This window comes from Accipiter gentilis, chromosome 19, assembly GCF_929443795.1.
Source record: "Accipiter gentilis chromosome 19, bAccGen1.1, whole genome shotgun sequence".
Classification (NCBI taxonomy): Eukaryota; Metazoa; Chordata; class Aves; order Accipitriformes; family Accipitridae; genus Astur; species Astur gentilis.
This window is the reverse complement of record NC_064898.1, coordinates 12,836,031-12,863,556: the sequence shown is the minus strand read 5'-3', so window position 1 is coordinate 12,863,556 and position 27,526 is coordinate 12,836,031. Positions and strand designations below refer to the sequence as shown.

The 27,526-nt window shown below is 34.8% G+C and overlaps 1 protein-coding gene across 1 annotated transcript in view; it reads left to right on the top strand.

Annotated features, from left to right (window-relative positions):
• DYNC2H1 (dynein cytoplasmic 2 heavy chain 1) overlaps window positions 1-27,526 on the top strand; it is a 185,788-nt gene that overhangs the window by 14,204 nt on the left and 144,058 nt on the right. Inside the window, exons 16-42 of the mRNA XM_049823214.1 lie at window positions 1,958-2,097; window positions 2,189-2,417; window positions 2,887-3,014; window positions 4,286-4,401; window positions 5,657-5,784; window positions 8,874-9,023; window positions 9,789-9,994; window positions 10,936-11,091; window positions 11,183-11,297; window positions 11,687-11,857; window positions 12,042-12,424; window positions 13,178-13,310; window positions 13,401-13,518; window positions 13,686-13,798; window positions 13,888-14,007; window positions 16,177-16,327; window positions 17,932-18,134; window positions 18,635-18,817; window positions 19,029-19,211; window positions 19,370-19,593; window positions 20,403-20,518; window positions 22,508-22,707; window positions 23,337-23,601; window positions 23,916-24,123; window positions 24,504-24,633; window positions 25,989-26,144; window positions 27,170-27,429. Coding sequence (XP_049679171.1) covers window positions 1,958-2,097; window positions 2,189-2,417; window positions 2,887-3,014; window positions 4,286-4,401; window positions 5,657-5,784; window positions 8,874-9,023; window positions 9,789-9,994; window positions 10,936-11,091; window positions 11,183-11,297; window positions 11,687-11,857; window positions 12,042-12,424; window positions 13,178-13,310; window positions 13,401-13,518; window positions 13,686-13,798; window positions 13,888-14,007; window positions 16,177-16,327; window positions 17,932-18,134; window positions 18,635-18,817; window positions 19,029-19,211; window positions 19,370-19,593; window positions 20,403-20,518; window positions 22,508-22,707; window positions 23,337-23,601; window positions 23,916-24,123; window positions 24,504-24,633; window positions 25,989-26,144; window positions 27,170-27,429 — 4,685 coding nt within the window. The remainder of the gene's footprint in view (window positions 1-1,957; window positions 2,098-2,188; window positions 2,418-2,886; window positions 3,015-4,285; window positions 4,402-5,656; window positions 5,785-8,873; window positions 9,024-9,788; window positions 9,995-10,935; window positions 11,092-11,182; window positions 11,298-11,686; window positions 11,858-12,041; window positions 12,425-13,177; window positions 13,311-13,400; window positions 13,519-13,685; window positions 13,799-13,887; window positions 14,008-16,176; window positions 16,328-17,931; window positions 18,135-18,634; window positions 18,818-19,028; window positions 19,212-19,369; window positions 19,594-20,402; window positions 20,519-22,507; window positions 22,708-23,336; window positions 23,602-23,915; window positions 24,124-24,503; window positions 24,634-25,988; window positions 26,145-27,169; window positions 27,430-27,526) is intronic.

The window sequence follows — 27,526 nt, the reverse complement described above, 5'->3', positions numbered from 1 at the left end:
GCTAGCTCAGGAAAAATGACTGTGTACTAGTTGATGCCAGATGTGAGATAAAATGAGGATGAGGATAATCTTTTTATGCCATGCTAGTAATGGGAGAACAACACTTGGTCAGATGACAGGGGTTAGATGAAGAAATGGGAAAACCTTAGGTCATGTAGATCAGTTGTGTCTGAGCCGTTAACATAAAGTAAAATAAAGACATTGGTACAGAAGTGAGTAATCCCCAGGCAGAATAGAACAAATGTATAAAATTTAGAATTAAAATGCATTTCTGCCTGAAATAATGAAAAAACTGAATTTGTATTTGTTCACTTATCAACTGTCAACTTTTAGAATGGAATCATTTAGGTTGGAAAAGGCCCTTAAGATCATTGAGTTAAGGTGATTAAGAATATCATCTCATCAGAGTAACTAGATGATATTGCTATCATCTAAGCTATTTTGAGGTATCATTCAAGTCAGCTTAATTTTTCCTATAGCTTTTAGCAATAACAGGGCTATATTCTTAGATGGATGTGGTGTTCTTAGCCTTTCTAATGCAAAACCAGATTATTTTAGTTGGTATTTGCCAGTCAAATAAATGCAGTATTTTTACTGTATTTTTCATATAATTTTTTCATCTTCTCAAGATAGTATGAATAATTAATAAGTATGTTAATTCAGCTTTTGGTTTGTAATTTCTTTTGAAATTTAGTTTGCAACTTTTTATCTTGAAGTCAGTATATGTTTGAAAATTAATAGTCTATATTTGGTTTAAGATCTGTTTGAAAATTGTTTTGATATTACAGATTATTTTATATGAAAAACTAACTAAACTGTATTCAGTCACTTTTTTTTTTTTTTTATCCTTGACTAGAAGTGATAAAAGTTAACCAAGTGTATCCTGTTTTCACCATCCAAAATTACAAGATGGTATAGTCTTACTGCTGTCATCAAGATTTTACATATTTCTTTAAAAACCCTATTTGTAATTGTATTAAGGCTTAATTGAGACAATTTCAGGTTTTCTTAATCTCTGGAATCTTTCTGTTGGAAGAGTTCCTCTGGGCAGCCTTGAATTGTAGGGCAGACCTTAACTGTGTAGCTTCCTGCAGCAGCCTTGGACTGCCTCCAAAGCCCTGGCTGAAAATCTATCCAATTCAGTAAGAAAAGAACCTGTTAAGCTGGAAGAAGTTTCTAATTTCTTTTTTTAATTTGTCTTGCCCCTTTTGAAAATCCCTGGATGGCTTACAAGTAACCATTTACAGACTTGAGTGTATGATATGGCTTTATACGTTCTTACAGTGCAGTGTAGCAGATTCCAATGAAAATCTGAATAAGATAAAACCTTACAACTACTTATTAGTTAACATTGATCTGTGGAAACACACAAGAATTTTCTGAAATACTGTTTAAAAGATAGCTTACATATCATAAGAAAATAAAAGGTGTGATACAGGTTTAGATGTCTCATTCAGCTAGCTCTGTATCTTATTTCTAGCAGAGTCCCATCCATTTTAGAGTAACCTTTAAGAATCTCATACTAAACCAATAGGCAATGAACCTCAGTGAAGTTGTTATGCTGAACTGCCATAAGGACTCATTTGATTTTGATTTTTTTTTTTTTTTTTTTTTTATTCCTATATTCATTTGAAAAAATGTAATAGTTCTAGATCTTCTTAATATTCAAACTGGTCATAGAATCATAGAGTATCTTAAGTTGGAAGGGATCCACAAGGATTATTGAGTCCAACTCCCTGCTCCTCACAGGGCTACCTAAAAGTAAACAATATGACATAAGAGCATTGTCCAGATGCTCCTTGAACCCTTGAGAGGCTTAGTGCTGTGACCACTTCCCTGGGGAGCCTGTTCCAGTGGTGTGATACTTCTTTGAAGGCATTGTACTGTGTTCAGTTTCAGCATATCATTCTGGTTTGAGGAATAAAATAAAATAAAAATAATCATTGTTAAATTTTAGGGTTTCAGATCATGTGATATGAAAGCTTGGAGACAGCATTGGAATCATCAGCTTTACAAAGCTCTGGAGCATCAGTATCAAATGGGCTTGGAAGCACTCAATGAGAATTTACCAGAAATAAATATTGATCTAACATTCAAGTAAGATATATTATTTTTTCCTGCTAAGAAAGTATTCTGGCTCAGATTACACTCAAATATTAGTTTTTGTATGATTTGTTTAACTTTTTAGGCAAGGCCGCTTGCAATTCAGACCTCCTTTTGAAGAAGTACGAGCTAGATATTATAGAGAAATGAAGAGATTCATCTCCATTCCAAATCAGTTTAGGGGAGTAAGTGAAGCAGAAGAAGATTCTATATTCACTGTTATGACCGAAAGAAATGCAGACGGGTTTCTGACTGCTTTCAGTAAAGCAGAGGATTTGTTCAGAAGGCTGACAGATGTTTCGAATCAATTCAAGGTATTTTCAATATTTGATTGATTCATGATTATTTTTTTTTTTAGATTTGTATCATTTTAGGTTTCAGACATTCTAGAAGTAACTGAGCAATGACATTGTGCATTGCTGTCCTTTTCTGCAAGGCATATTAAGAAAAAGCTTAGTAAGTCCATCCATATTAAGCCAACCACTTAAGCACATAGCTAACTTGAAGCATATGTACAGTTCCCATTGGAACCTCAGTATTATAGCTGTCTTTTTACTCTTGTTCAAAATCTGTTTTGATTATCCTTAAATGTGTGAATATGTCAAACATTTTATACCTCCTGATTTTTGCACTAAGAGAATCTGTAGGTAATTGAAGAAACACAAAGTTTAAAGAGAATGTAGCTTGAAAACAGTATTAACGTATTTCAATATTATTGAGAAACAGAGTTTTTTAGTTTGGAAAATATTTCTTTTCCATGAAATAAAAAATAATGTTGAAAAGGAATGGATCATAATTGGCCAAGTAGATATGGAAACTCTGGTGAAGACACATCTTTATAGCAAACAAGACTGGGAAAAAAACTTCAAAGCATTAAAAGTGAAAGGGAAAGAAGCAGAACGTCTTCCAAGGTATGGTGTAACTATTCTTTTGTTTGAATAATGAATTCTATCAGATACTTTAAAAGTAATAGTAAAATACAAATACTCTTCTTACACGGAGGTATGGATAGAATGTCAAGTGTTTTTAAAATACTGATGTACTTTTAAAATGTATAGATTCTTGTTTTTTAGTTTTATTTTTAGACACTTATTCCCTTTTATCTGCGCAGCCTTCTCTGAAAACTTCTAATGTCTTCCTTTGATATGATGGTAAACCCCCTCAAAATTCAGGGCTGATTCTGAAATACTGCAAAACACGGTGATGTTTTAACAATTATTTTAGCTAAGTCCTGTGCACATGGAGTATATGTGGCAGTAAGGAACAGACTTTGTAAATGTTTATACATGCAATAATTCCTGTATTGAAACACTTGATTATCTCTTATAACTTAGATTTTAAGATATGGTAGTGTAGGGTTTTATTCTTCCATGTATTCACATGGAATTTAGTGTATTGCATGGTTAGAGCTCTCAAATGAAACTGGTGGGAATCATGTCCAGAACAAGGAAGAAGAGATGACATTTCGTGCAGGAGAACGGACTGGTAGAACTTGTTGGCTAAGTGATACTGTGAGTAGTAAAGATTTTCATGAGTTTAAGGACAGACTGGAATGAATAGATGAGAAATTGGCTGACATGTCTTATAGCCAGAAACCACCTGTGGCTATGAAGTGCCCTGAGTTGAAAATAATTGGTGTTGAGGGAGGATACTCAGGAAAGTATCAAATAAGGTAGCGCTTTTTCTTAGTGTTCTTTAGACATCTACTTATGGTCACTGTGAGATATTAGATATGGGGCCTTGAAATGACTCACTATGGCTGTTCTTATGTTCTTGGGACTATTGAAGCCTTGGCTAGTAAGTTCTCATGGAAATTAGAGATTTAAAGACATGACTGTACAAATAATTAAAAAAAAAATCTTTCTGAGTATAGGAGTAGTCCTTTTGAATTTAGTGACATTGGTTACATAAAATCAAGCAATTTTCTAACTATTTGGAGCAGCAGAGCATTAGACGTTAGTCCCCATAAAACTGCATATATATGCATAATGGTTATAAATATTTCAATACTATGAGTGATTTTCCCATTAAGCTATGACATTTATTTGTAGAATTATGAGGGAAATTTTTTCTTATTAGGCTACAAAATCATGGTAAACTATAGACATGCATAGATGTTAGGGATATTGACATGTAAGTATACTACTGAATATTTGCTATTTTTTAATCTTTTGTCTTGAAGCACCATCAGAATAGATTGTTTAACTGTTAACTGCAACCCTGTGAAAACTGTAATCGATGATTTCATCCAGAAGTTGTATGATGTTCTTGTAATTTCTTTGAGAAAATCTATTCAAGGTAAATAACTTTAATTAATAGTACTTTTTTGTTTCTGTTGTACTTGTAGACATTTGTGTTAATGTAAATACAGTTTTTAAGAAATATTTTACTGCTGGGCACAGAGAGCTGCAGAAATCACAGTGCAGAGAAAGTAATGTCACTAATTTTTCACTACAGACCTAACCTAAGACTCCTTGATGTCCCTGTGCATCTTTCCCATTCACTTGTTTTGGCCACATCTGTTCCCGTTGTAAAAGAATGCATATGAACGTTGTTTTTCTTGTTTCTTTTTTCTGAAGGAAAATTTCTTTGTTATTTCAGGGAGAAAAATTTATTTGATGTTTAAGGAAGGAAAATTTCTTAGGCGCTTGAGGGTAATTGACGGAGGCATCATGAAGTGTTGTAATTAAAAAATATTGTTAGATTTTTCTTTCACAAACTGAAGTACTTCATGAAGAGTCTTAAATAATCTAGGGTTATTCCTTAGAGTTACTTGTCACTTAGATTGTCAAAATGCAGAGTGTTAAAGAGTGCAAAATATTTCCCTGGTTTTGGGTGGTCTGTCTATATCTGGAACAGCTAGACAAAATGGGATAAGGTGTATATGATGAGAAGTACCAGTACTTTGTGCTTTAAATGTAACTATCAGCACAGGAAACACAGAACAGGGGTTGTGCAGAAAGTGAATTTTCTCCAGAGCCTGAAAGATGAATTGTTTCCTGGAAGATGTGTTAGTCCCTGCAATTGTACAGCTCCTTTCTCAGTACCAAAAAGATGTACCTTGGTAGGAAAATACAACATTATAGCTTAATCAGGCTTTTGTTTGTGAATCTTTTCAATGTTTAAAGCAGGGTGGCTTCAGTTAGTTTCTTCAAAAAACATAACAAAACAAAACAACCCCCCAAACCCCAAAAGCAATTTTAACATCTATTTTTCTCCATTTTCCCAAAAAAGACCTATAGAGATTTTGAAAGTGTATTAAAAAAAATGCCTTACATATTTATGTTTAATTCTCAGAAGGGACTTTGATACTTACAGTCTAAATCATACACTGAATGCAGTGGATTACATTTAAAAAGCTATGTGTAAACACAAACTTGTAATTTTTGTTGAAGCAGCATGTAAGGTCGGGGTCTGCAATTTTTTAAGCAAATACTTTGCATGCATTATTGTATCTTATGACAATGTTGTATCACAGTACATTTATCTGACTTAGATATTTATTACTACAAATATTTGCTTCATGATAACTTTGTTTTCCACCTTTATATAGCTCACCTATGTGATGTTTCTTCATTTCTCACTGATGCCATGGACACATTAGTGATTAGGCCCCAGACTGTAGAGGAAGTAGCAGAAGACAATTTGAAATATTTAAACCTACATGAACGAAAAGAAGGGGTAAGATACTATTTTATCATATCCAGAACAACAGCTATCAAAAAATGTAATTGCTTTCTAGTATGGAAACATATTTAATATAACTAGTTTAGAACATACAGTGGCCATATAGGGTCAGAGCAGTGTCCACGTAGCACAGTATTTTGTCTCCAGCAGTAGAATAAAGCAGCTGCTTAGGGGAAAACATAAAGTCAGGGTAGCATATTTGATGCTTTCCCACACTTCTACCCTCCAACCAAAACCTTTTTTGAGTTTTATGTGGCTCCTGAGTATATAGTAACACTCGGTGGATTTCTCCTCCACAACCTTACCTCATCTCCTTTTGAAATCAAATATACCTTTGACATCCAAAAGATCCACTGGTAGAGTGTAGATTGATCACCCATTACATGAAGGACGCTTCCTTTTTTTTTTTTTTTTTTTTCACCTGCCATCTGTTAACTTCCTATCATTTAAGTCTTACATTGGCCTACTCAGTTCCTATTCTTCCTTTTCATGACACATGATTGTATTCTTCTTTGTTGTGTCCTGTGTCAGCCATCTCTCTTCTAGATTGAAGAGTTTTAGTTTACCTGATCTTTTCTTATACCTAAGTCCACTCACAACTTTGATCATCCTTGTTGTCCTTTGGTAAGTCTTTTCTACTTTTGCAATAATATTTTTCTGTGGGAGCAACAGAATTTTGTACAATTTTAAAGATATGAACAAACCATGGAATTATATGATGAAATAGCAATATTATCTCTTTTATTCTCTTTTTGACCCTTGTGACCCTAACATTTGATTTACTTCCTACTGCTGAGATTAAGCTGGCATTTTTGTAAAACTGGCTGTCATAACCCCAAGATTGCAGTCATTAGCTGAGAACTCAACTTGTACATGTGAAATTTATTTTTTCACACATATGTTGCTTCATGGTTACCTACTTGAATTTTGTTTGTCACTGGTATTGTCAGTCACTATTTATTCTAAGTTCATTTTGCAGTTCTTTAGTGGTGAACTGTTTTAATGCCTGGAATAACATAGTATCATCAATAAACTTTATCATCTCACAGGTTAGTCACCTTTTCCAACTCTTATAAACACCTTGAGCATTCCAGCACAGGTACCTAGAGAACTCCATGGGTGACCTTTTTCTATTGCAGGAACTAGCCATTTCCTCCTATCTCTGTTTCTGTCTTTTACCCAATTAATTATCTCTGTGAGGACCTTTGTTCTTATGTCAAAGTTACCAGGTATTCTTCAATGCCTTTGGTGAGGATTTGTGTTAAAAGCTTTTTAGACACCCAAATGGAATATATAATTTTAATTTCCTTCATCCATACCCTTACTGATGCCTTTAGAGAACTCTGGTTCTACAAAATTGTGGAATTCTAAAAAGCCATATTAACTCTTCTCAACTGGAAAGTGCAGTTCTAGAGTTACTGAGATGCACATCCAACATCCACACAAGACTGGCAGAGATAACAGAGGAGCTCTGGGAGGCCTCCACCTTTGTATAGTTGCAACTGGAAGCCAGGCAAGTGCCCTAGGGCATCTCAAATGGCCCTAGACATGTATTTGTGAGAAAATGAATCAAGTCCCTAGTGAGTATAGTCAGTTGTAGCCTAGAGCAATCCAGTTCACTCTAAAGTAGACACCTTGTCACTGATCCTCCTGAATTGATTTCTTAGATCCATTAAGAGCTCAATGCAGTTGTTCATACATAGGTGTCTACTGTTTTGGGGATGTTCTGGCATATGAGAGCTCCGTGCAAGGCTGGCAGATATGACACAGGACATATGGAAGACCCATAACTTTTGGGGGAGTGGAAGTAAAGCAGATGGGATAAAGTAGGGGATCTCAAGTAATGCTGGAAACCTCTATCATTAAATGATTGGGAACTTGGTTTCAGTGATCTTCTTTGGTGATAACGGTGTTTAAGATGCCCACTTAACAAGCCCATGTACAGACATCCAGTTTTAGCTTAATCTTTATCTTGGATGCAGTTTAACTGTTTGGCTGCTAACTCAGTAAGGACTGTGTTAGGTTGGGTATAAGTATTCACATTTTGTAGCAACTCTGGGAGAATTGTTGGATGTTGAAGATAATTAATTCTCTATAATTTACAAAACAGTATTGTTCCTTAGCATTTGTGCCTGTTGTCACCTCTTAATTTTTTAAAGGAAAACATACATAACAGGACATTTTGCTAAATGTGTAAACCCTTATGTGTTTATTTCAGTTTCTTCTGACTTGCATAGTTTAAAAGTTGGGGTTTTTTTGTTTTTCTTTTTTTTTTTTTTTTTTTTAAATTTGGTTGGCTGTTAGTATGTGGGAAAAAACCTGGAATTTTCTCCCATTATCAGGTGAAAAAAAATTGTGCTTTCTTATATGAATATAATTTGCATTTATTTGAAGTGTGTCTATTTCTGCTTTTTGTTATTCCGTATTGTTGTGGGTTAACCCTGGTAGGCAGCTAAGCACTAAACAGCTGCTTGCTTACTTCCTTACTCCCTCAAGCAGCCTCTCCCACCCCGATGGGACAGGAGAAGAGGAAAGGAAGAGTAAAAGTGAGAAACTGCATGGATTGGGATCAATAAGTTCAATAAGTGAAAGAAAAATGGAAGAAAGAAAGAACAAAACAAGTGGGCAATTGCTCACAACCTCCCATGGATGGACTGATGCCAAGCCTGTTCCTGAGCAAAAGCACCATATGAGTTGCTATGAAGAAAATGAGCTCCATCCCAGCCAGACCCAGCGCACACATGCAGATATTTACTGAATTCTGTTGCTCTGCTGCTGTGCTCAAATCTAATTGAGTGGATCTCTGCAATATAGAAAGAGGCACTTAGCTGTTTCATAGTAAACATTCACTTCTGTGTATCTCATGTCAGGGATAAGATGTAGAATTTCTCTAAATACCTCAGATACTATTTTTTCCAGTGTGTTAAAGTTATTCTATAAACAGTATTAAAAAAGCAGCTGTATGTAAGCATATAATCTGTGCATACACAGTTGATGATTCTTATGTATTTGCTTATAGTTTGGATAAATAGGATTTGCTGAATTTTTACATACACACATATTTTTAATCCATTTGAATTTAGATTTTTCTCCTATTTCAAGAGGCTGAAGATAAAAACAAACTTCTGCGAACTGTGGCTGGTGCAGGTTTGGACACTATCTGTAACCTAAGAGCTACATGGGATAAATTTGAATTAATGATGGAAAGCCACCAACTTATGATTACAGAACAGGTAATAATGAAAGATTAATATTGTATCTAAAAATGTTGAAATTCTTTTGAATAAGTCTGCAGAAATATTTTTTTCTTAGATTAAGTCCATAAATGTTCTCGGTTCAGCATTAACACCAACATTACTGAGTTGAGGGAGAGCCTTTAAAGGAAGAATACTTAGACTGTTTAAACAATAACTAAGTGAAACTTCAGTTGAACTGATGCTGAAATGAATGTTATGTTGTTGTACTTCTTTCTCAAACAACTTTCTGGTGACAGAGATGGCTTAATGAATGCAGTGGTTAACTGAGGAAAACAGGATAACAGTGAAAAGATAGCATTTTTATTACTTTATTATGTTTTTAGTACTGATGCTTGTTATTTTTGTTTCACACAACTTTGCTAAAGTATGTGAAGTCCTGTAATTCCAGTCCATAGGCAAATTGCTGACATCATTTGAAGTTCTACTGAAGATATCAATATGCCATACAAATATAGCAATTTTTCTATGCACTATAAGATGCAGGCTAAATAGGTAGAATATGCTGAATAAATAGGTCTCAAATACCAGCATTAAAAAAAAATAAATTAGTGCTGCCTTTTTTGAATAAACCAGAAGAATAAAGGTGAACTGTTTCTGAGGGTATTAGACAAGAAGTTTTTTGAGTTTGATTTCGATCAAGTTGTAGTTATTAAGTTTCAGTCAAGTTTTGAAGTTGATACTTTGATTTTGATCATAGTTACAAACCACTGAAGGAATTTAATTTCAACTCTTGCTTTCCAGATTGAAATGATAAAAGGAAATGTGATTTCACGTATTAATATGTATCTTCAAGACCTGGAAAAGTTTAAAGCTCGTTGGGATCAGCTAAAGCCAAGTGATGACGTTATTGAAGCAGGTGACCAGGACGTGCTTGAGAAAAGTGCTCAGATCATAAAGGAAAAAAAAAAAGAATTTGATGAACTTGAAACCGTGAAACAAAAGCTCATGTATGTATGTTTATTTCCATGTATACCTTATTAATTTATGTATGAATCTTTTGCAGCAATAGTATCTCAGAAAATGTTAACTGATTTTTGTCACAACAGATAATATAAGGAATTTAATTTTATTTGTATTACATGTATCTCATTAGTTTTTCAGGGTCCTTTTTGTTGGTTTTACATAATGTGAATTTCTCAAGCTAAGTTTTTGTAGAGTTTTTTGGAATGAAAAATTCAAGAAATCTTTTTGGAATGAAAAATTCAAGAAATCTCTTAAGCTTTCATGTAAGGGAGTCTGTACATTAAAGTCTTGATTCTGACTTCTGAGATTCTCTCTAAGAGAAGCTTTAGGATATTGGCCCAAGAACAGGGAGTTATTACTTCAATCCACTTGTAACTTAAGTGGGCAAGAGCTCTCTTCTTCCATTTCTTGGGTAAGTATCCTATCTGATAGACTGTTGAGCAAAAGGAAGGGATTTTTGCACTGGTTGCCGACTTTCAGTAAGCTCATTATTGCAAATCTTAAGTGGACAAAGTTTTCTATTTAATTCTTAGTTTGGCACTTAAATATCATAATAAATAAAATTAGCATGTTCTTTCTATTTAACAGGAAGAAACAATGGTTAAAAATCATTTTCTTTCAAGCTTTGTTTTTGGAGGCACAAAATAATTCACTTTTCTCACAAATGAGAAAGAAATGAAAATTTATGGAAAACAATTGTGAATATGGGAGAAAATCGCTGTGTAGGAGAGTTATCCCTTGTATTCATTCATTGTTTCTATTCAGGAAGGAGACTTTAAGGAAATTGCTGTCGGCAGCAATATTCTTCAATGAAGCCAATGGCTTTTCTTAAAAAAGTATAATTATTTCCATATGATACCATCTCTTAAACCATAAATGTGTAATGAAATAATGTAATGTATAATACAATGATCTTTTTATTCAGTGAAGAATGCCGTCATTTTAAATTGGAAGAGCCTGACTTCTCATTGTCAAAAATTGTATGTCAAGATATTAACAGTTGTGCAGAAGTGTGGACATTGTATGAAGAGTTTTATCAAGGTTTTCAGGAAAAAGCCAAAGAAGACTGGATTACTTTTAGGTATGATTTTGTTACTTAATTTTTCATGGACATATATGTGTGGTTGTAGTACTGTGGTGTTGTGACCTTTTTATATTTGATTTTCACGCAGGAGTAAAACATACCTATTTGAAGAATTTTTGTTTAACTGGCATGACAGAATGAGGAAGATGGAAGAACATACTGTAATGACAGTAAAGTTGCAAAAAGAAGTGGACAAATATAAAGTAAGATGCTAATTACAAAAAGGGGTATAAAATAAAAAATGTTTTGTATTACTCCATTCTGTAGCTCATTGTTCAGTTCTTATTATAAAATCAGTTACAATTTAACAAAATATCTTCTGATACTATTTTGAACATTTCACTTACTTCTGAGAACCTTTTAGTTCCTTACAGTGAATGGGAGGGTCATTGCAGTTTACACAGACACACATTCAGCAGTGAGTTTTCCTCAGTTATATGCCTAAACATTAAACCCAGGAATTGAAAAAAAACTATTTCAGCATAAGAATGTAATTTTTTTTTTTTTTTTGTTTGAATATCATGTCACTTTGTAATCAAACAGATACAATTTTCATAAAGACCAGATGGATTCACATGCATTTTTCCTATAGATGATAATTCCACTCCTAAAATACCTAAGAGGAGAACATCTTTCTCCAGACCATTGGCTGGATCTCTTTCGTCTTCTGGGTCTTCCCCGAGGCACTACACTTGAAGGTTTGTTATTTGGAGATCTGCTGAAAGTGACAGATGCCATTATAGAAAAAGCAACAGAACTTAAGGTATGAATAATTTCAAATAAAGGTACTGTATTTTATTTTATGGTTGATTTTATGTTGTATATCTTGTTCTGTATACATATTTATATTTTTGTTACTATAGAAATAGAATTTATGTTATATTTTTGAATGGAAAGTTTATTGCACGCTCTAGTTTCAGATGAAATCTATTTATACTTTTAAATAGGATTTGAATTGTCGGGCCCAAGGTGAAGTCACAATCAGAGAAGCATTACGTGAGCTTGAACTTTGGGGAGTTGGAGCTGTCTTTACATTAACAGATTATGAAGATAGTCAAGGCAAGACTATCAAGCTTATTAAAGACTGGAAGGACATAGTCAACCAAGTTGGAGATCATCGCTGTCTTCTGCAGTCCCTCAAGGACTCTGCATATTACAAAGGTTTTGAAGATAAAGTGTCCATCTGGGAAAAAAAGCTGGCTGAGTTGGATGAGTATCTGCAGAATTTAAACCAAATTCAAAGGAAATGGGTCTATTTGGAACCGATATTTGGTCGTGGAGCTCTGCCCAAAGAACAGGCTCGTTTTAACAGAGTTGATGAAGACTTTAGGTTAGTGTTATAGAATGCAACTTACTTTTTGCAGTGTCTTTGACATGTGTAGGCTAGAACATTCTTTATGGTGAAAATATATGGGACAGTTGGAATATGTATGGAGATGAAGGTCAGCAACAGGAATTCAGTAGATATAGAAGTGTGGCAGTGACATAGATCTGAATAAACGTGGGAACGTAGGTTTTATTTAATGGGATACATGTGAAGAAAGGAATCGCATAAAACATCAAAAATCACGGACAAGGCAGGCAAACGCAAGATCAATCTTGTCAACAGAAGCAGAGGTGATGTAATTGTTTTCTTCAAGAGTCATTTCTTGTGGAAGACAAGCACTGTGTTCATTAAGAAAGTACATAGATGGACTTTTGGAAGAAACAGATGGTTTATTTGTTCCAAAGAAGTCAAGGAGAGTAAAAGGGAGGAGATTTTAGAAATGTAGAAAGATATGTACCGTTATCTGTCTTGATTTGAGTTACAATGGCTTCTTAGAAGGAAATAAAAGTCAAGAATTGAATTTTCTTTGTTTTGGATAGAGAAATTTTAGCGATAAACAGTTATTAAATTACATTGGAGACATTGATGTGAATTCTGAAATGTTTTGTTATTAATACTGAAATCTGAAAGTTATATATCAGATATTTATATGACTTACCTATGCTTTAATTTTTATTTATGTAACTACTTGTATATCATATGCAGATTAAAATTGTAATGGTGGTTTTATGAATTATTCCATTTTTTTCTGTCAAGATCCATTATGTCAGATATCAAGAGTGACAGTAGGATAACATCATTGAATGCCTGGACAGGAATAAGAAATACTTTAATTACCATACTTGACCAGCTTCAGAGGTGTCAGAGATCTTTGAATGAGTTTTTGGAGGTACAGCTGACATTAATATAGCTTTCTATAAAGAAAGTCAATGAGTTTTAATTTAAATTAACAAAACTGATTTATTTTGTTTTTACATAGGAAAAGCGCTTGGCATTTCCAAGATTCTATTTCATTGGAGATGATGACTTACTAGAAATTTTAGGACAGTCCACGAATCCTCTGGTTATCCAGTCTCATCTTAAGAAACTTTTTGCTGGTAATGCATTAATCTTCATTTGTGAAATGTACTTACTTAGAAATAAGATTCTTCGAAGCTAAATAATCTGTTGCAGTCTTTTTTTTACTCTCTTTTGGCTACTAGACTAAGGAATTAATGTTTGACTTTAACAATATATAACTTCATTGCCATTTTCTGATTAATAGGCATTAATAGTGTGAGCTTTGATGAAGAATTTAAATACATAGTTGCCATGAAGTCTGTAGAAGGAGAAACTGTGCCACTTAGAAATAAAGTTCTTCTGTCAAATGATGTGGAGGTAAGAAAATCACATCCAAGTATAGTTGAAGCATCTTTGAGAAATTATTTTGTAATGTAACTTTTGAGGTGTTTTTATCTTTTTGTCAGGTGTGGCTAAATAGTTTGGCTTTGGAAATGAAGGAGACCCTGAAAAAAATGTTAATTGACTGTGTTGATGCTGGAAAAAAATCACAAGGTTCAATTGATCCATCGCTATTTCCTTCCCAGGTAGTAGTTGATCCAGTAATGCCACTGTGTAATCTTAAATTTACCAAATACTGTTGTTTTTTGAAGTCTCATAAAGAAGTATTCATATAGATTTGGAAGAAAACAACCCCAAACAAATCCATTTTATTAATTTATAGAAAAATTCTTAAAAATACGTGTTCTTATAATTCTTTTGTAAACATTTGAAATACTCATGTCTTTTACATGGCACCTCATCTGACATCCACCTGTTTATTATATTTGATGTAAATCTTGATCTTAGTTGGTAGTGAATGTTACATGCAGGGCGGCTAAGACTTAGTAACATAAAAAAGCTCTTTTTGAATCTGATTAAAATAATAGTCTCTAAAGCTTAGCTGTATAAGCAGAAGTAGTCAGGAACATGAAATTGTTTTAGGCAATTTTGACCACTAGCAGAGGGAATCACACAGAATCACAGGATGGTTCTGGTGGTAAGGGACCTCTGGAGGTCAACTGGTTCAACCCCCCTGCTCAAGCAGGGCCACCTAGAGCTGCTTCTCCCAGGACCATGGCCAGATGGGTTTTGAATGTCTCCAGGAAAGGAGACTCTGCCACCTCCCTGGGCAACCTCTGCCAGTGCTCAGTCACTCTCACAGTAAAAAAATGTTTCCTACTGTTCAGACAGAGCCTCCTGTGTTTAGGTTTGTGCCCTTTTTCTCTTGTCCAGTCACTGGACACCTCTGAAAAGAGCCTGGCTCTGCCTTCTTTGCATTGTCCCTTCAGGTATTTATAGACATTGATAAGATCCCTCCTCAAGCCTTCTCTCCTCCAGGCTGAACAGTCACAGGTCTCTCAGCCTTTCCTCATAGGAGAGATGCTTCAGTCCCTTCATCATATTTGTGGCCCTTCACTGGGCTGTGTCCGGTAAAGCACGTGTCCTCATTGGCTCCTCTGTCACTTGGAAGAGGAAGTTGTCATCCATGGACTCCAGGAACCTCCTGGATTGCTTCTGTCCTGCTGTGTTGCCCCTCCAGCAGGTATTAGGGTGGTGGAAGTCCCCTATGAGGACCAGAGCCTGTGAATGTGAGGCTGCTCCTATCTGTTCTTCCTAGTCAGATGGCCTGTAGCAGATGCCCACTATAGTGTCACCTTGACCTGTCCTCTCTTTAATCCTAGCCCATAAGCTCTCAGCTGGCTGCTTATCCATCTGCAGACAGAGGTCCATGCACTCTGGCTGCTCTCTTAAGTAAAGGGCAACTCCCCCTCCTTGTCTTCCCTTCCTGTCCTTCCTAATGAGCCTGTATCCCTCCCTTGTGACACTCCAGTCATGGGAGCCACCCCACCACATCTCCATGATCCCAACAAGATCATAGCTCTGCAACTTCACACAGATCTCTAATTCATTATGTTTATTCCCCACACTGCGTGCATTAGTGTACAGGCATCTTAGAGAGACGCCCCAGAATGCTGAGTTTCTGGAGAGGGTTTGGGGAATTTCTCCATAATGCTGTCTTGTAGGCACTTCCTTGCTGACATGTAAGTGCTAGAGGTGACCCCGCTTAGGCCCCATTTGTTGTTTTTTTTGCGATCCCTTCCTGTCACATCACCCCATGCCCTTTGCTCAGTAATCCTGTCTGTCACTCCCTCACAGGACTGCTGGTTAGTCTCCCAGAATGTAGTTACTGTTATGAATCTTCAGATTGGCATAACTGGTGGAATTTTTCGTTACAGATCTTTCCGCTTCCAAATTTGACTGAACCTTCATAGCTCAGACAGGGCTTTTCCAGTGAACGTAAAGTAGTGGTAGAAAACAGAATACAAAATACTGTATTAGCAGATCAGTGACACAAAAAGTCAGGGGTGCTCCTAAGCCTGTTGAATATGGGCTCAGCATGCCTACAATATGGTAGTTTCCATCTGTATATCATTAATGGGAAAAGATACTTTAAAAAATTTGCTACCTTATGCTGTAGAACAGCTAAGGGGCTTGCTGTATTAGATTACGTTGCAAGCTTTTGCTAAATTTTGTCACTTTTTAAGATGGCTATATTTTTCTTAAGAGCATAGCAAATGTAAGGCTTTGTTTAAAAATTATGAAGTAAAATACTTTAAATATCAGACATAATAGGCAATTACAAATGAATTGAAAAACTTTTTTCTTTATGCTTCTCTATTTATAAAATGTAATTTGAACTTTCTCTTCCAAAGATTCTTTCCTTGGTAGAACAAATTCAGTTCACTGAAGATGTTGAAAGTGCTATCAAAGACCATAATCTGCAACAATTAGAAGTAGAACTCATGGCTAAACTGGAACATTATACTAGCATGGATACTAGTATAGAAGATACTGGGAGTACAGGTATAAAAATGATAATTAATATATAATTCTGTATAATGACTATGTAGTTGTATAGTGTTTAACATTCTGTTTATTTAAATAGGAAATTTTATAAATCTGTCTCAATTTGAGTTCATAAGGTTGAGTTACATAAAGTTACCCACCTATTACTGCCAAGATTAGTGTATTTAATATTTCAGAGTGAACAATGAATGTTTATTTAGATTAAATATTATCTTGGAGCATTTATATATTTGCAAACCTCTTTAATTTTTTAATAACTTTTTATGTTTTCTTGGTTTATATATTTACTGATAATTTGTCCTCACCTGCTGAACTGTGCTCTAGTGTTATGTTTCACAGAAACTGGCCAAACAGCAGTTGAGGTACATTATGTCATGCCAATATATTCTGTACAACTGCATAGTTCATTCTCTTTTTCTATCTTAGACGTATACATCTGCGTGTGAACTAATAATTCTTGAGTACCTCTGTAGCAAAACTGATAAACTAGTTATTCCCAAGACATGATTTTTCTGAATCTTCTATAGTCAAAATGGGTTAGAATAATTATGCCTTTGAGTGCTTATTCATCTCTTTTACCAGAAGGGAGGCTTTGAATGACTACCTCAGATGTAAAATTCTATAGACTAGGTTAGGTGACAACAACTCTTACCTTGTATGTATAAAAAGACTCAATTTGACATGTAATTGACAATCTTCCACCACATTTGTATAGCTGCATACTGTATTAAATTCTAGTTTAGAATTTATGAACTGTTAACATCTGGTATATTAATTAGGAATAGGATTCATATCACCTACCGTCAGCAGTTTGTAAATGTGGTTCTTCATCTAAGCTCCCTTTCTGTGTTCTTTCTATAGCCATTGGACAAATGTCATCAGTTATATCAGTGTTCATTCCATCTATTGTATAATACATTTACAGTAACTTTTTATTTTGGACAATAGGTGTGATTTTGAAGTGAGTTGCCTGAATATCCCCACTTACTTTGGTTTGATTCCCATCATGGAATGGTATAGGAGCACACAAACTAGATTTCTTTCAAATGAAACTAAATTAAACAATACGTTCTCAGAGTACACTTAACACAGACAATCGGCTAATGAACTTTCATTCCACATCACCCTAATTAGTCTCAGTAAAATCTCCTGAGTGCATGTAGTATGGTTTTCAGATCCACAGCAGATCTATTAACAGATTGTGCCACACTGATTACTGAAGTGGACATAGCTGTAAACACTCCTGGAATAAATTGGTTTCCAGAAAAGCCCCTCTCTCTCGCTCTCGCTCTCGCTCTCGCTCTCGCTCTCGCTCTCGCTCTCTCTCTCTCTCTCTCTCTCTCTCTCTCAGAGGCAGACAAAATTGCTTCTAAATGACTAAGTTACATGATGATTCACATTCTCTGTCAGGATCTGATTTTATGCTGCTTGCTTTAGATAATAAATAATATTTTTATATATAATTGAAACATGATCTGAATAAGATCTGCTGATAATAGAAAGCAGCACAATGAACTTAAGAATGGGTAATGTGTATCTTCCTTACTACATTGTTCTGATTGGTTTGTTTTGTGTTGGTTTTTTTTTGTGGTTATTTGCAGAATCAGGAATCCTTGAGCTCAAGCTTAAAGCTCTGATTCTTGATATCATTCATAACATTGATGTGGTGAAGCAGCTAAATCAAGCTCAGGTTCACAGTGTTGAAGACTGGGCTTGGAAGAAACAGCTGAGATTTTACATAAGAGACCAAAGATGTTATGTTCAGATGGTAGATGCTGAACTCCAATATACTTATGAATATCAGGTGTCGTATTTTTAATTTTTACCTCATGGCTTTTATATATGTGTCACTTTCTCATTTCACACATCCTGCTGGTTGCCTCCCAGCTGTTGCCATTTTTTTCAACTTTGTTGTGTCCTTAGCATACTGTTTCATAGAAAATATTAAAAGATAGGGTAATCATTTTCATTCTTGTTATTGATGGGGTAAATGTAAGTTGTATGTAAAGCAGCTACAGTATAATATAAATATTTTCTAATATGCTTACTACTTTTATATACTAGAGTGCAGTTTCGTCTGTTGACCCCTTTTCTGTAATTCTAAAAAAATTTGCACAATGCTTTGACATTTGATAGAAAATCAGGAAAATTTCATAACTGTAAACAAATTAATCTACTTAATGAGACAGTAATCTTGACTGTTGTGTTATATGTTCAGATTAATGATTTATGAATGAAATTAATAAAATTACATTGTCAATAATTTTTGTCTACCAATCAATGTAATTTGTTTTGTTTCTGCAGGGTAATTCCCCTAAACTTGTTTATACACCTTTGACAGATAAGTGTTACCTAACTCTTACTCAGGCAATGAAGCTGGGCCTTGGAGGAAATCCATACGGTCCAGCTGGAACTGGAAAGACAGAATCAGTGAAGGCCTTGGGTGGACTCCTTGGAAGACAAGTATTAGTCTTTAATTGTGATGAGGTGAATATGGTTCTGTATAATTTAGGAAATGGGTATCTGTGCTCATACTTCATAAAAGAATATTATGTTCTAGAAATACTTTTGATAATTTGTCAGTTTCCATTAGAAATTTGTGGCTATTTGTAATGACATATTTTTTAATAGTTGGGAAGACAGTCTTTCGTTATTTTCTTGTTATTTGAATTTTGATAGTATCCTTTTTAATCTTAAGGGCATTGATGTGAAGTCAATGGGACGCATATTTGTGGGCTTAGTGAAGTGTGGTGCCTGGGGCTGTTTTGATGAATTCAATAGACTTGAGGAAGCTGTATTGTCTGCAGTATCCATGCAGATTCAGACAATTCAACATGCATTGAAGAAACATAGTCCTGTATGTGAGATGCTTGGCAAAAAGGTACAGCAAAACTTACTTATTTTCTTCTTATAAAAATAGCCTATAAACAACCAGGTCAAACTTAAAAGCTGACTACTGTAACTAAACGTAGTCCACCCAACATTTCTCAATACTGTTTCATGTGACAATATGCTATTACAATGCACTTCTAATGCTAGGTTGAAATGGATCATAATTCTGGAATTTTTATCACTCTGAATCCTGCTGGAAAAGGTTATGGAGGAAGACAAAAGCTGCCTGATAACCTCAAACAACTTTTCAGGCCAGTTGCTATGACTCATCCAGACAATGAACTCATTGCAGAAGTGATTTTGTATTCAGAAGGCTTTAAGGATGCTAAAATACTTGGTAGAAAATTGGTGGCTATTTTTAGTCTGGCAAGGTAAGCTTCCCCATGCGCCACCCCCCCCCCCCCCGACTTACTCATGTTACCTTTCTAATTCTCTTCTCTCCTGCTTTTATTTTAGCATTGGTGTTTGTGGTTATCTCACTGCTGTTCTTGTTTCTTCTCCATCTAGTCTATGCCAAAGCATGACTGTAGGGATACAATCTACACATACTTTCTGTTAATTTTCTGTAATATTTTATGACTTGGATATTGCAGAAAGCTATGCATCAGAAACAAAACTAGACATAGAACCACAGGTTTGGAGTCATCTAGAGTTTTACGTTCAGTACAGCTCTTAATTCTGAATGGTATACTATGCAAATCTCTGTAGATAATAATTTAACTTTTAAAATAAAAATATTGCAATATATTGGGACGTTCAGGTGTGAAAATATCTGGAATACAGCTATAATCTCAAGGTGGCAAAGAACTGCTCCCATTATGCTCACTAAATATGAATGTGAGCATATGAACACTCACAAGCATTGTGTTCAATTTAGACTCTTGAAATTGTTGAAATACAAGTGACTTTGGTTATAAGTATGCATATTAGAGAGAACAAAGTTCAGAGGTTTTAATTAGTGCTGTTAGGGACAATAATAAATACATTAGCTGTTGAATACTCCCTCTGAAAATTTCGGAGTGTCATTGGTTGTATCTCTGTAATGCATTTCAGATGGCACTCCAAATACTCATCAGTTTCTCTTTTGCCCAGACTCATATTGTGAGCATGTTCATTTGCCAAACAAATTTCAGGTGCTGTCACCTAAAGCTTATTACAGTATTGCTGTTTTTAAATTTAGGGAGCTTCTGACACCACAGCAGCACTATGATTGGGGTTTACGAGCACTGAAGACTGTTTTGAAAGGCTGTGGCAGTCGTCTTCATCAGCTGAAGAAAAGTGAAGCAAAGCAAGAAAGTAAGGTTGACCATACCAAACTTTTGATTATTTAGGATATTGTACAGATATCGTTCACTACAGCTTTCTTCTTCACTGGAGTTTTGAGAAGCTGTGGCTTGGATCTGGAGGCAATTTAGAAAAGAAAAAAAACATCTGTGCAAGTCCTCCTTCATAAGGACATCACAAAAGACTGTTGTCATATTCTAGATTGAGCTTTTATATAATAAGAACATAGATACAAGACTTTTATCTGAGATGATTTTGAGTGATTCTCAAAGACTCTTGTTTTCACTTGGCTTAGGACAGGAAAGTTGAGGTTTGCTAAAATTGTCACATGGCATTAGATTCGGATTGGTAGACAGAGACAAATGTAAGGACGGGTAGAAATGATAGAAATGTATTGGACTAGACAGGGTCACTGTATTCTTTTTTAAGAATTTTTTGAATGATTGCTGTTATTTAGATGTTAAATGAATGGGAATTAAAAGTGTGGACGGATGGGCATTTCACATCTTTAGGACACAACTACTGCTTTTTGTTCATTTAAACAACATATATCTGAAAAGTTTTAGAGATGGCCATGGTTTTCAACTCTTGGCATATCAAATGGTCTGACAACTTTAAAGAATTTTTAATTGACTTTTGTTTGGATCTGCCAAAGAAGAATTACCAGCGATGTGTTTTAGGACACATTTCTATCACTCTTCCTTGCTATGACATTTTAGCTTCATGTTTAGTTATGTGAAATCTGCTGAAAATTGTTTGGTCTGGTTTAAAATATAATTTTCCGTAACCCTCCGAAAGGCAGGATGGATGGATTTAGCTTATGATTTAAACCCAGAGTTTTTCCTTTGTTGTTTGTTTGTTGGGTTTTTTTAATCTTTTATCTCTTAGCTTGAGAAGCTTAAGATGTTTCCAACAAATGCAGTTTCCTGTTTCTTGATGTCTGCTTGTATCTTTGAGTCAAAATCCTTTGGCTTATGAAAATGTTGGCCATGTTCTTAAATGTTGCTTAAATTTTGTATTATTTCTTTAGTAAAGCAGTTCAACCTTTCTAAATCAAGTTCCTTAAAGTCAACATTTTTCCTCTTAACCTTTTGTCATGCTAACTAGAAAAATTTGCCTGTAGAAGCATTTGCATTTAAGACATTGTTCAGGATGAAAAACCTTGAACTTTTTCTAAGTTCGGGAAGGGTATACTAGTCCTTAACCTCTGGAACATTTGGGAAAAAGCTGCAGGAAAAAGGGACGTTAGGGAATGGACACTTTCTGTCCCTTGTGTTGAATTTGGGCTATAGTGCATTCTGGTTTGGGCGAATCATGCATTCAGAAGGATGGCAGAAACATGGGATGATTTTCACCTGGGGTTCCTAGTCTTGCTTTCTGAAAATGTATGTGTTTTACATGAGGAAGTAATTTGATTAAAAAAGCAAAAAAAACAGAGATCAGAGCCCTGTGCCTTTCCCATGGTGAGTATTTTTATTTTTCTGGCAGAGTAAAGCTTTCTTGTGGGTGTTTTAGTTCTTGTCCCAAAACACATTTCCATGGTACTTCAGATTCAAGAGGAGTTGTGGAGAGTATTTACTTCTGGAATATTCATAGTTAATTAGGGTGCACTTTAGAGATGTGACTTCAAACTGCCTCTGGCACAGTAAAGGTCTAGAATCCAGGTCCTTAGTTTCTTTCATTACTGCTTTAACAACTAAGCTATTCTGCACTGCTACTCTTAGTCCCACTTTAATCATAAGGCTATTATGTACTATCTGGCCAGCATCATAACCATCTCATATCTGTGTGGAATGCATTTGTGAGCATATATGATACTTACAGTACGGTAAGGCAGTCATCTAACATCCAAGTAGAGTGGTACATGAACTGGAATGTAGTGTGCACTGTGATTCCACCTTCGATGTCTTAGCAATGTGGGCTCAAGCACTGATATATTCCAAGGAAAAAAACCCCAACAAACAGCTTAAACTGATCTCGTTTCTTTGCTTTTATTTCCAGTTAATGAAAGTCACGTGGTGGTTCAAGCTCTGCGGCTTAATACCATGTCAAAGCTTACATTTGCAGACTGTGCACGTTTTGATACACTGGTTAAAGATGTATTTCCTGGCATTGATTTTAAAGATGTGGAGTATGCTGAGTTAACTACAGCTTTACAACAAGTCTTTGAAGAAGCAAACTTGGAAATTATAAGCACCCAGGTAAACATCAACTACAGCAACAAAATTGTATGAGTTATTCTGAAATAGAACTGATTAATTTTACATTCATTTGCCTCATTTCTGTTTACTTTTGAAAGAAATCTTTTATAAATAAGTTAGAATGATAGTTAGATTCTAATTACATGTATATAAAAAAATACATGTTTGAAGCATGGTAGATCAGTTGTCTAACTGAAAGAAAAATAGTGCAAGGTAACTTAAGATATGAACATGTGACACACAGTTTCATTCAAGCCAGGTACAAACACCAGTAAATGTTTTGGACAGTGAAAGAAATACATGAACATTTGGTTTTATCAAGCAGTTCTGTGCCTCACTTTTATTTATTTATATAGTAGTTTTGTGACTAAAGGTTCAGTGATTTTTCAGTAAAAATATGCCCAAAGAGGGCTGATATTTTTATGTTAGTAATTCAGTGAAATGCTTCTAACAAGTTTCTTTATATTCTTTAGTATCATAATTTTAATTACTTCTGCAAATATCTATTGTTTAAAAAAATTACAGAAACAAAGTGACTGCATGCAAAGTAAATTGGAAAAACATTAAAAAAGCACATGATTGATTTAGCCTTACAACTCCACATAGCCATTATCTCTTTTATTATCTAGATCAAGAAGGCTTTGGAATTATATGAACAACTGCGTCAAAGAATGGGTGTAGTTATTGTAGGTCCAAGTGGTGGAGGTAAATCAACACTTTGGCGGATGTTAAAGACAGCACTTGGTAGAACTGGCAAAGTAGTGAAACAGTATACTATGAATCCCAAAGCTATGCCTCGACATCAGTTGCTAGGCCATATTGACATGGATACCAGAGAATGGTCTGATGGCGTGCTTACAAATAGTGCTCGACAAGTGGTACGAGAACCCCAAGGTATGTTTGTGAGGGAGTTATACACCATTATGCTTAAATTACTGAAATTGTTTCTTCTTAGTTACATTTTTATAATATGTTATTATTTGTGGATAGCATAAGGTAAGAAAAACTTTTGGTGACAATCATAGTCAAGAACACTGATGCATACATAATAAAAATAGTAGAAGGTAAAGCATGTAAGGAATATCTTCATTGAGCCTATATTTAAGTTATATGAAGGAATAGTATTAAATAGTGTTAAAATAGCAAGGGGCTATATTCTTTAAGTGTTTTTATTCAGTTTGATATTTTATTTTTGTGTCTGGAAATAGATATTACTTCATGGATAATTTGTGATGGTGATATTGATCCTGAATGGATTGAATCTTTGAATTCTGTTTTGGACGACAATAGATTGTTGACTATGCCCAGTGGAGAAAGAATTCAGTTTGGCTCAAATGTCAACTTTATATTTGAAACTCATGACCTTAGCTGTGCCTCTCCTGCTACAATATCTCGAATGGGAATGATCTTTCTGAGGTAACTTACAGGAGTATTACATACTTTTAAATTAAGCATATATACTTACTCTTCTTGAAAGATAGTCTGTAGTGGGTGGAGCAATTTAATTACTTGCTTACATTTATGAAGCAAATCACTGGGGAAGTTTGCTTTAGGTTGCATGTCCCTTTTGCGCTGTCATCTTATAATCTTTTGGCTAATGCATCTCAGACTTCTTGAAAGAGGCATGGTGGATTCTTTGTTTGTGTGTGACCCTTAGAGAGCTCAAATATTGGTTAGAAATTCTTTTGAAAGTATTTCCCTGAACTTTTCCTAGAATTTTTTGTTGCTTTGAACCTGTCTATGTGAAGATGTGGATACCTTGTATTTGACTCTTGTTTTTGTTTGGTTTGGCTTAGTGATGAAGATACAGATCTTAATTCTCTGATAAAGTCTTGGCTAAGAAGTCAGCCTGAAAAATGCAGATATAACCTTGAAAATTGGATTGGGGAATATTTTGAAAAGGCTTTAAACTGGGTTGTGAAGAAGGTTAGTAACTGAATACTTAATCAAATTTCAGCTTCTGTTACAGATGATCCATTTTTCTAGTTTAACACTAAAGATACCATTCATATTAATTTTTAAATTTTAAGGTAAAAAAAGTCTCACTACTTTTTCGATAGCTATTTTCTTGATAAGAGTCATACTGGAACTATTCTAATCAGTTTCCAAAAACTGATTGTTGTACTTAAAGTTTTGAAATATTTAATACAATTTTAACTAATGAAATACATGTATTTCTGTGAAACTTAGTATCTGTCTGTAATATTCCATACCAGACATTTTTCTATATGTTTTCAAAGATCTGAAAGTTCTGAATGTCTAAACTAAAAAATGGAAAAATGAAGAAATTGTTTTTCTAGATTGAAGTTATTGTCTATAACAAAAAAAATAGCTAAAATTTGAAAAGTTGCACGTTGTAGACTGAAGCTTCTAATAGGTTGGGGAGAAATGTAATGCTAGATACCTAAAAAAATTGATAGAGGCATATCTAAAAAAGTAATCTGATTATTCAGAATGCTGAATTTTAACAGCTCCCACTAATCTGTCCTGGATTTAAGTATATAACTTTAGCTCTTTAGTATTCTTCTCAAAACCTTAACTGAAAGATGTTTTAATAGGCGAAGGGTAATATGTAATTACAATATTAAAAAAGAATAGTCCAAAACCTTGTACATTATCTGGATTCTGTGATTCTGGGACGTACATCAAGATAATTGTTTTGCATATGCTGGATTTTCTTAAGGATTCTAGATGCTTCCCAGCCTCCCCTTCTTCTGAAGGAGTTGCACAAAACGTTATTTAGGAGATAGCCCCACTGCTGTGGCCAGTAAGCTAGTGATTGGGAGACCTGCATTATCTCCCCTTGAGGAATGTATATGGTCCTGTTGTGTTTTTAGTATTATTTCCTATCTTGGTTCTTTCACCTATGGAGATTTTTAGACTTTTAAAGTATCTTCAGGTGGATACAGAGGAAGAAACACGACATTGATCCTGAGGCTGCAAATCCCCTTTGGTGTTAAAGAGCAAAATCCATAGAGAACCCATTCACGAGAGAGGTTTCCAATATACAGTTATGTTGATTTCTTACAGATTCTCAAAATCTGTAAGGAAATTTCTGATTGCTTATCCTAAATTACATCAGTACATAGTCTGGAATTAAAACTTCCAAATCAATGCTTAAAAATAATTTCATGTCAAGTGAATTTTCTAGAACAACAGCAGTGTTGAGATCTTTCCTCATTTGTGGAAGTGTCAAAGAGCAATGAGTAATAGTCGGCTAGCAATACATCACATTTATTTTTAGGAATATATTTAAATCTACCACCACTTGCAATTTACAGAATGACTCTGTGGTAGAAACAAGTTTAGTTGGAACTGTGATGAATGGACTGTCTCATCTTCATGGCTGTACTGATCATGGACAGTTTATTATTAACTTGTTACGTGGTCTTGGTGGCAATCTCAACATGAAATCACGACAAGAATTTGCAAAAGAGGTAATATTTTTCTGCAAGTTTATTAAAAATTTCTGAATATATGTAGTAGGAATAGTGATTTTCTGTCTTCTAACCTGTGCTCTAATTTGTTTGCAGTCTCCGTTGTCTATAGGGAAATAGTTGAGAAGTAAAGGAATGTTTCATATGTCACTGATAACGCTAAGTGCATCCAGCTCAGATAGCAACCCTTTAGTGCTGCAGCAAGAGATACAGAATGGCCTCTGTCCATACTGTTTTATGCAAGGACCCACTATAGCAGACTCTGTGTGTGTGTGTATGTGTTGTGTATATGTAATACAGATTTATTTTGTGTTTTTTTTTTTTCTGTTCAGGATGCTTGAAATAATAACGTGAGGGCTTTGTTGCACCTCACTTGGGAGATGTTCTTACAGCATTATATTGAAGATATGTATTTTATGCACTGGGGTGAGGTTCTGTCTTTGTGTAGATACTTGAGGGCACAAGGACTGGGGAATAATGCTGGAAAACTGTGTGGGTATGCTGGTCCAGAGTGTCTACAGAAGGCTGACCCTGGAGATAGTTATCTCCACAATCTCACTTAGGTTTTGTATTGGAGAGAAGGAAATAGTTCCTTCCAAAAGACAGCCTGGAGCTATAACATATGTACAGGGCAGATGGTAAAGATTTAGACTCAGTTTCTGGAATTAGTTATTCATGCATGTGAAGGAGTCATCTCATTCTTATGATTATTATTAAGTATGTTGCCTAATACAAAATAAAAGTTTATATAAAGCTTTGCTAAATACAGTTTATTTTATGTTCTTTATATTATGAAAAAGTAATATGTGGAAGAGTAATACGTTACTGTTAAGGACTTAAATCATAAAGCATATGCATAACATGATTGAATTTTCAAAGGCAGCCTTAAAACTATGAAATTGAAGAATTAAATATTTAATTTTACAGAAGTATTCCTTGAACATTCTTTAGATTATCTTGAAATTGTAGATCTTGTCATTAGGAGTATGGATTTAACAGAAGCTTTATTTTTATTTTTTTTAAAGATCTTCACTTGGGCACAAGAATCTCCACCAGATCCAAGGAAGCCGCTGGACACTTATTATGACACTGGGACTGGACAGCTAATGCTATATCAGCTAAAAAAACCTGAAAATCTAACAGCTGATGACTTCAGTAATCTTCAAACACTTCCCGTCATCCAAACCCCTGACATGCAAAGAGGTTTAGATTACTTTAGACCCTGGCTAGACTTTAACAATAAGCAGCCATTTCTTCTTGTGGGTCCTGAAGGATGTGGAAAGGGGTAAAAAGTATTTCCTATTCTAAGCAAAATTTTAAGCAAAATATACCTCTAGCTATTTGACAAAGTTTGTAATATTTTGTTATAATGGTTTTATCAT